This window comes from Crotalus tigris, unplaced genomic scaffold (genome assembly GCF_016545835.1).
Source record: "Crotalus tigris isolate CLP2741 ecotype Arizona unplaced genomic scaffold, ASM1654583v1 scf7180000024316.1084291, whole genome shotgun sequence".
Lineage (NCBI taxonomy): Eukaryota > Metazoa > Chordata > Lepidosauria > Squamata > Viperidae > Crotalus > Crotalus tigris.
The window spans coordinates 273,224-282,405 of record NW_024100488.1 but is presented as its reverse complement, the minus strand read 5'-3'; the positions used below and the strand labels follow the sequence as shown (position 1 = coordinate 282,405).

General features: G+C 54.2%; 1 protein-coding gene across 1 annotated transcript; it reads right to left on the bottom strand.

The window, feature by feature from the left end:
* Window positions 1–1,926: 1,926 nt before the first annotated feature.
* DMWD (DM1 locus, WD repeat containing) lies at window positions 1,927–9,036 on the bottom strand. The gene is made up of 4 exons (XM_039325042.1): window positions 8,584–9,036; window positions 7,419–7,601; window positions 4,794–6,053; window positions 1,927–3,627 (listed from the first exon to the last, which is right to left on the bottom strand). Exons 1-4 carry the CDS (start codon window positions 9,034–9,036, stop codon window positions 3,580–3,582), a joined length of 1,944 nt encoding a protein of 647 aa, XP_039180976.1. The 3' UTR covers window positions 1,927–3,579.
* Window positions 9,037–9,182: the final 146 nt, after the last annotated feature.

Here is a 9,182-nt window from a genome sequence, read left to right as displayed (position 1 = left end):
GGGGGAGAACTTGGCTGCCAGACACCAGCTGGCTTCTTGCAAAGGTCACGGGGGCCAGACATGCATGGGGGGGGGGGTCAGGGAAAGAGGAAGGAAAAGCAAATTAATACTGTTTTTCTGAGGTCCCTCTGTCTCGCCGCCAAGAATCCAAGCAGATCGGGTGGGAAAAGGAGGTACTCCTTTCCTCCCCCTCCCTTCACTTTGGGATGGGGGTTGGGGTCCGTGGTTGTATGGCTTTTTCATCCTGGGGGAGAGGAGACACGCCTGTGGTCGTTCAGTCCTCTGTCTGCCCTGGGGTGGGACGGGCGCCTTTTGTTTGCCGGGCTGAATTTTTGCAACTTGCAGAGCCAAAGATGAATTGAACAAAGCCGGTGGTGCAGCGAACGATTCCTTGTCGGTATGGAAGTTTATCAAGTGATCGGGATAAACCCTGGTCTACTTGACGAACGAATGCAGGCTTTTTTACAGGCTGCCCGGATCAGAAAGGAAATTGCGAGTGATGAATGTTGTCCCAAGTGGGTGTACGGAACAGCCGTGATTAGAACCAGCTAAGCCACAAACATTTGAACCCACTTCTAGCCTCAACTGGCTTTTAAAAATCGCTCCTAGCGGGCGACTCTTCCTACGGCTTAATCAAGATTCTGGTTTTTAACCCAAACAGCTGCCCCGGCTATCAGCAAAATCAGATGGAGCATATTTGAATGCGCCAAGACGCAGCTCTGACTGCGCGTAAGCTACAAAGACCACGGAGGAGACCAATTTGTAGAGACACGGAGTCTCTTCCCACGGAGACTTAAGGGACTCCCTAATGCAGTCCCAAAGATGCTTTTTCACGAGGCAACTGGACTTTGTTTTTCTCTGAAGACCCTTCGCTTCTCATCCAAGAAGCTGCTTCTTCTCATCCAGCAAGCAAAACGGTCTTCAAAGAAAACTAAAGGAAGTCCAGTTGCCTCGTGAAAAAGCATCCTTGGGACAACCAGGACCTTGGATGACTGAGAATCTCTATAAACCTCTTTTCTCAACCTTAGTCACTTGAGAATGAGTGCTCTTCAACTCCCAGAATTCCTCAGCCAGCCGAGGAACACCGCTCTAACAGGAAAAAAAAAATTCAATGTGGCATGTGTAGAAATCCTACTTCATTTATACCTCACTTCTATCTTACATAGCCTCTAAAAGTGAGCCAAACTCTTACTTTTTTTTCCACTGATCAAGTTTGCCGGGAAACTAAACTGGTTAAAAAATCTGCCCTGTTGCAACCGACCACTGATTCAAAGCCAACCATAATGTGTCTTTTTTTAAAGGAAAGACACTTGCCGAAGATAATGTACGTATTTTGATATTTATACTTATCCATATTTTTAATACAATTCCAGCAACACCTCTCTCTCTCTCTCTCCCTCTCTCTCTCTGTATAAATAAAAAGACATGAAGACTATCCTTAATTGCCCACTGGCCCAGAGCATAGTTGGGATATTTTCGAGATTCCATGCTAAGTTTAAAACGCTTTTAAAAATGTTTTGGTTGGCTCCGAATCTGTTTTGGAGAAGCTTTTGTAAACACGGCACAACTTCTGAAAATTCACCTTAGGCAACCTGAACCCTAAATCAGTCTGAACCCAAGAGACACCGAGAATTCAAAATCTATTCCACTGTTTCCTTGGCAACCTCCAGCTGTTTAGACTCACAACTCCCAGAATGCATCCTGGCTGAGGAATTCTGCAGTTGAAAGTTGCTGAGGTTGAGAAGTGCGCTCTACTCTACTGACTCAAATAACCGACCCAGGAACACGACCACATCGCAATAAAGGAGAATATTTGCAGCACAGGGTTGAAATGAGGGCTCCTTGGTGCTCTGAGCTTGGTGGTGTTTTTGCAGACGTCCCATTACCAAGCTAGGTAACATCATCAGTGGCTGGTAAGGAGGGAGGTTTACTAGCACTGATGTTGTTACCTAGTTTGGGTAATGAAACAAACAAAACAAGCAAGCTCAAAACTAGCAAGCTCGTTTTGCAAAACAAACAAAACAAGCAAGCTGCAAAACAAGCAAGCTCAGACAGCAACAAGGAGCCCTCATGACCACTGCGAGACCAACATTCATTAGTCTGGCACATCAAGATGGAGAACGGCAGCTCCAAAAGCCAGGGTTTGCCACGAACCATCCTACAGATTGACTTTTTGTGACCAAAAACCTCTGACAACTTCCACAGCAGGCCGTCTCCGAGTCTAAGCTAAGCAAGCTAAGCAACTGACCGGACAAGCATCAGATGCTGCCACTACGTAGACTAGACCGGTGCCTCTTAGCCTCAGCAACTTAAGATTTGTGGACTCCTGTACTCATGGCTGGCTGGGGAATCCTGGGAGTTGAAGTCCACACACCTTAAAAGGGGCTGAATTTGAGAAGCCCCGGTCTGGATGCAGACATGTGGTGTGTGTGTGTTTAACGACTGTACCATGAGTCTATGCAAATCAACAGTGGATGTGCTGGGATCGCCGATGCATAAATATGTACATTTGCTAATCGGCAGGACAGGCAGCAACGACAAACAAGTGTCGAGAGAGAGAAAGGATCGGATTTGGCCAGAGACTGCTCTCCCAACAATGAGACCCCAATCCGAGGGAGGGGGGGGTCGGGGACCGGAGCGGACCGGTGTAGCAAGCTGTCCTTGAGTACCATCAAGTAGTAGCCAACGGTCCAAGGACCCAACCAATGGAAAGAAAATCCGTTTCGCTTGAAGAGGAATTCTGAGGATCCTTCCGAGATGGAGGCGGGAAACCGAAGCCGAGGTCCACAACACAACAAAAGACGGCGGAAACAACGGATGGCAAGAATTCCTTGGCAGTATCGTGCTGGATCTTGAAAGACTGAAGGAGTGTCCTTAGGAGTCCGTTGGCTGAACTGGGAGGAGGACCATCCACTTAGAAAGGAAGAACTACCCTCTGGACACAGGTATGACTGCTACCTCCAGTCAGCAGAAATACTGGGATTTCTTGGGCAAAAATGGAATTATGGTTGTCCATTAAAGCAAAGGAGGGGGGGTGGATAGGGGGCAGACAAGGACTGTTACACACGGTAGGGAATTAGTGTTATCTCCCCTGTATAAAACAGATTCCTTCTGGGGGTTCCTCCCCCCCCCAAGCAGCCAGGAAGATGGAGTTTAGGAAAGGATGGGATGGGTCAGAGCCAAGACAGCCGAAAGCCGGCCAGAATTTCTGTCTGGGTGAAGTGGGGGGGGGGGGAAGAGGAGGGAGGGGGGCAGCTCAGTTCACCCTTGTGCAAAATCTGCCCCTCCAGCACTCTGTGCTCAAACCTTAGCATTAAATAATGAGTTTGTTAATTCATACTTTTAAATAGCGGAGAGGTATCAGTCGTCCTGCACTACGTTGTTGGTCTCGAGAGGTTAACGGTTAGGATTCCAATTGCCACACAGTCGGGTTTCACAGGCGAGGGAAGGAAGAGACAACCTGTACACACGTCGAAAATGTCGGGAAACTGTCCCCTCTTGGTCAGGTTTCCTCCTTGGAGCAAACAGTCCCTCTCCGGTTCCAAACCGGAGAGCAGCCGAGCGTTGAGTTAGTGCCGATTACACGATTGTGCCGCTGGGAGAGCCCCCATTGTGGGAATTCAGGGTCTGAAAAACCAAAGTGGAAGACGAGTTTAAATATCAAGGTGGCTTTTTAGTCACGTGGGGTGAATCGGCAGACGTGGAATTAATCTGCGGGGTCGCGCCTGCCTTCTGTCTACTAATTAGCCCGCGACGTCTTCCTGCTAGCCCGTCATTTTGGCCATTTGCAGTTAAGCAAGCCATTGTCCTCCGCTTTTCTACCTGGATCCGCCACCAGACAGGCTTAGGGGATCTAGTGATCACTGGACCTACCAACAGGTTTCAAACCTGCTGGGGAATAAAGGCTAAACTCAGTTAGGCTGCTAGATATAAGGGAAGCCATGTTCGCACACGAGGGAATCTCAAGCAGGAACCAAGCACAAAGAGAATATTGGTAGATCAGAATACCGGTGCACTGATGAGGTTACCTAGTTTGGTAATGAAAGCCACCAAGCTGAGGGAGCACCAACTACCCCTCCTTCTTCCTCCTCCCCTGCTCACCACCCCTTCTTCCTCCTCCTCCTCCTCCTCCTCCTCCTCCTCCCCCCAAACAAACCAGCGATAGGATACTGTAAATCGATGGCTTGCTTCACACAGCGTAGTAAGGCGAAAACTGGGCTCCTCAGACATAGGGACTCTCAAATTACAGGCAGTCATTGACTTACAACAGTTCATTTAGTGACTGTTCAAAGTTACAACGGCACAGTGAAAAGTGACTTGTGACCTGCTTTCACACTTAACGACCGTTGCAGCATTCCCCTGGGGTCACGTGATCAAAATTCAGATGCTGGGCAACGGGCTCCTATTTACGATGGTTGCACCGTCCCGGGGTCATTGATCGCCGTTTGTGACCTTCCCAGACGCCCCCTGACAAGCAGAGTCGACGGGGGAAGCTGTATTTGCTTAACGACCGTGTGATTCACTTAACAGCCTTGGCCGAAAAGATCATAAAATGGGGGGGGACTCACTTAACACCCACCTTGCTTGGCAAGTTGAGCTCAATTGCGGCTGCAAGCCGAGGACTGCCATTATCCAGTCCCAGCCCAGCCTACCAAGGAGCGCTGGCCGATCCAGGCTCAAACATTGAACAGGGCCTTTAAGCAGTAACCAGTTGGCAAAGCAGCCATGGCTTCCCTGGGGGGGGCAGGGAAGAGAGGGAGAGGGAGAAGGAGGGAGAAGGCCGGCCCACTTACCGCCTGGCCTGGCCTGGCCCAGGTGCAGATCAGCCCCTCTTGGCAGGCGGTGATGATGCAGTCCTCCAGGAAGAGCAGGACGGTCAGCCGCTCGTGGGCGATCTTCTTGCACACCAGCGGCTCCAGCAGGGGCACTTCGTGGATGCGGGGGCACAGGGCCGTGCCCAGGACCTTGGCCGTGTCCAGCTTGCTCTTCGGCACCACGTTCAGCTTGTCGCTGCTCTTGCTGATGTTGCCCAGGCTGTGGTAGCGTTTGTGCTCTTTCTCTGCATTTTTGTCTCGCCGCTCCTGCAAGGTGAGGGTGGCGAATTTGCCGATGCTGAAGGGCACCGTCCCGTCGGCCGCGTGGCTCTTGGCGGCGCTGGTGACGGCCGGGTGCGGCAGGCTGTTGGAGCGCGAGAGGGAGCGGGGAAGCGGCCCCCCTCCGCCGCCCGACTCGGCGGCCAGGTTACTGCCCCCGCTGCCCGAGGGAGGAATGCCGGCGCCAAAGGTGTTGGTGAGCGTTCGGGTGCGGGGCAGGAGGTGGTGAGGGTACAGGACGTCTTCGGTCAGGTCCCAGAGGCAGAACTGGGTGTCCTGCCCAGCGGACCCAAATCGGTAGGTGACTGAGGGGGTGCTTTTGGCACTGTGCTTGGACAGGTGGGAGAGGGTGCTGCTGGTCCTCACCCGCCGGAATTCAGACGTTTCCTGGAGATCCTCGTCACTGCCGCTCAGCTCCCCACTCTCGTCGTCCTCCTTGCTGGTGGTGTAGGGGTCGAAAGCCACTGCGTTAACCCAGGACTTGTGGCCATGGCCCCGGGCGATGACCCGGCCCTCTGCAAAGGACCAAACCGTGACCAGGTCGTCTTCGCCCCCCGTCACGATGTAGCGTCCGTCGGGGCTCCAGCAGACGCAGAGCAGCCCCCCAAAGTAACTTTTCATCATGCCCTGCAGCAGCATGGAGTCGAAATGGAAGACGCGCAGGCAACCGTCTTGGCTGACGCAGGCCAGGTAGCGGCCATCGGGCGAGAAGGCGAACTCGTTCAGGGCCCCTTCGCCCACCGCCCACTTCAGGAGCGGGTTCCGGGCGTTCTTGCTCTTACAGGCGTAAACCGTGAAGCCCTCGCCTTGCTTGAGGAGGGTGTACTGGGGGGCGGCCGAGACGCAGGGCTGCTCCACGTTGTATAGGTACAGGTGACCGCTGGCGTGGGAGGCCAGGAAGAGGCTCTCCGATTCGGGGATCCACTTCACAAAGGTGACCTTTGACTTGTCAATGAGCCTCTAAGGAAAGACAGGAAAGGCAAAAAGAGCCAGAAACAAAGATGAAAAAGACCCTCGGGATTTGGTCCCCAAGGCAAATTCTGAGCAGGCCCAATTCTCCTTTTCTGAAAGTCACCCCCAATTTGCTAGATGACGGAGGTTGTCTAGAATTATTATTATTATTTATTCAATTTCTGTAGCTGCCCATCTCAGTGAATGACTCTGGCCAGCTTACAGTTCCCAAAAAAATACATTAGAATTAAAAAAGACTAAGAACATTTTAAAACAACAAAAGAGTAAAAACATGAAAAATAGCCCGATTATTATGAATTCCTACTTCGCATGGGGAGCATGTAAAACAAAGGCTGAATCAGAGAGGTGGGATGGATCAAGGCCTACTGGATGCTTCCATTAAGCACAGAAGACTGTGGGGCCATCTCAGCCTCCGCACTTTCAGCAGGTTGCAATCTACGAGCCAAATTTGAGGGGTTAATGGCTTCTTCTCCAGGGCACGGTTCTACGACAGTGGATTTGCTGAATCTCTGAGTCATCTTTCTGTCAAAGCTCCAAAGCCACAAGCCGTACGGTCTTAAGAATTGCTGCAATAAAGCTGCAGCTTGATTAATTTGCTGATTAGAATCGGTAATGAAGGAAGTCATTAAGAGACTGAAAACAAGAGAGACATAGGGAAGGAGAGTGTTCTCCAGATGTTCTGTTCTAGAACTCTCCATCAAGCACCAGCCAGAGATGTAGGATACAACAATGTCAGCTATCAAGAAGCTATTAGCTGCCTGTTCCCACTTAATGGAGCCAGGCTGAGCCGAAAAATCCCTGCAGCGATCCTCCAATTATGTTCTATGGCAGACCTGTCAAACACAAGGCCCGGGGGCCGGATGCGGCCCGCGAAGTGGTTTCATGTGGCCCGCGAAGCCATCCTGGAAACAGTGAGGGAACGGCCCCCATTGCCTTGGCCCTGGCCCAGGCCGGCCGGGAGCCAATGTACAATTTTGTGGTGGCCATCTATGCTGAAACGCATTCAGTCTTAGCTCCATGAGCCCTCCCCCCCCCCGCATGGCCTGAGAGGAACAGTGAGGCTCCTCCAGTGGACCATGCCTTGGCGCTTGCCCCGGTCCCACCCCCCTTCTGCCAGAGACCCTCAGATCTGTCCCACTCCTGCCCAGCCACCCTTCATGCGAACGATGTAGAGATGGCCATGCCCACCCAGTAGGCCACACCCACTCCATCCATGCCCACCAGTAGGCCGCACCCACATTGGCCACACCCATCCGGCCCCGCTGAGGGCAACCGTAATGCTGATGCGGCCCTCTTTGAAATTGAGTTTGACACTCCTGCTCTATAGTGTAAATAATGCTCCCCTGGACTTACCTCCTCATTAAAGAGTTTACTGGTATCTTTCTTGATCAGATCCAAGTATTGCACTTGCCCGGCTGAGAAGCCAACCAGGAGAGAGATGCTCTCGGAAGCCGCCGTGAACTGGTTGAAGTCGTGGCAGGTGGGCTGCGTCCCCTTATAGATCCGCTTGTCGATGGGTTTCTTCAGATCGATGGACTGGAAGACCACGAAAGGTAACAGGTTAAAAAACAAACAAACAAAAAAGCAAGAGGCAAGAAATCTAAAGCTGGAAAGGAAGGCGCACCACAAAAGTGCTGGTCACTTGCTCTGGCTGGTCCTAAGCCTTTTTATAACAGCCGTGAATAATTCATGCTTTTTATAACAGCCGTGAATAATTCATGCTTGCCTATCGTTGGTCCAAAATTTTTTAGGTTTGCTACTTTGACTACGTTACTAAGGAAGTAGTTCTTTATTAGTCAAAACACCCGCACTGGATGTTCCAATTTTAGGGAAGCTACCTTGCCTGTGGAGAGCCTCGCTCATCCAGGTCATGCTTGGCCCAGAGGTGCTTTTTCCAAAAGCAACTGGACTTTTGGGGTTTCTTTCTTTGAAAAGGTTTCGCTTCCCATCCAAGAAGCTTCTTCAGTTCAGACATTTAGTCGGAAGCTTCTTGGGTGGGAAGCAAAAGGTTTTCAAAGAAAACCAAGAAAGTTCAGTTGCCTTTTTGGAAAAAGCACCTCTGGGGCTTCCCCGCCAGCAAATTCTTGGAGAAGCCCCATCAAGGCAGCCCCACTTCATCCCCCCCCCCATGATTCTGCTTTGCCTCTTCATTCCCCATCATCCACACGGCCTCTCCCTCCCTGGGGCTCCACAAGTCCTCCTTACACCCCCACACCTGGGCGCCTCCATCCACCCCCACCCGGGGTGACCCCTCCAGTGCCCATTCCAGCCCTGGATCTCCTTCTTCAGCCCACCCACCCCCCGACTGCTGCCCCCGCCCTCCCAGGGCAATTCTGCTTTGCCCCTTCTTTGCCCAAACCCTCCAGCTTTGCCCATCACCCACACCGGCTCCCCCCTCCCCAAATCCTCTTGACACCCCCCTTGACTGCCATCCCCCCCACCCCAGAGGACCCCTGCACCGCCCCTCCCTCTCCAGCCTCCCCCCCCCGCGACTGCTGCCCCCCGCCCCTAGGCTCACCCTGCGTCCCCGCCCGGCCGCGCCCGCCACGCCCGAGTAGAAGTAGAGCTCCCGGCCCAGGTTGAAGCAGACGCGGCTCCGCTCGGCGCCCGGGCCGCCCGCCTCGCCGTCCGCGCAGGGCTCGCCGCCGCCTCCGCCCGCCAGGCCCAGCCGCACCAGCGAGAGGCGCACGGGCGGCAGCGACGGGGCGGGCGGCGCGGGGGCTCCGGCGGGCGGCAGCGGCGGGGCGGCGCTGCCGGCGGGGGGCGCGAGGGCCCCGGCGGGGGGCGCGGGCGCTCCGGGGGCGGCGGCGGGGCGGGCGCGCGGCTCGGGGCCGCCTAGCAGCCGGTAGGAGCCCTCGCGGGTGCGGACCTGGCTCTTGACCTCGTGCGGCGGGGCCGGCGGGGGCGGCGGCGGGGCCGGCGGGGCGCTTCCGTCCGGGGCCGGCGCCGGGGGAGCCAGCGCCGCCGCCATCTTCCCGCCCGGCCGCCGCCTCCCGGAAGTCGCGACCCCTCGCTCACCTCCGGGCGCCGGAAGTTGGGCAGCAGAGGCCGCCCTTCGCGGGCGACGCGGCTGGTGGGGGGGTTGCCGGGCAACGGCGCGCGGTACGGGCTGGGCTT

Bases quoted from the DNA above. Each gene is read 5' to 3' on its own strand.
- DMWD (XM_039325042.1), bottom strand. From the start codon at position 9,036: ATGGCGGCGGCGCTGGCTCCCCCGGCGCCGGCCCCGGACGGAAGCGCC. The intron at 7,602-8,583 runs GTGAGCCTAGGG...GTGGTCTTCCAG, and splicing joins CGGCCGGGCGGGGACGCAGG to TCCATCGATCTGAAGAAACC. The intron at 6,054-7,418 runs GTAAGTCCAGGG...GTCTTTCCTTAG, and splicing joins GTAAACTCTTTAATGAGGAG to AGGCTCATTGACAAGTCAAA.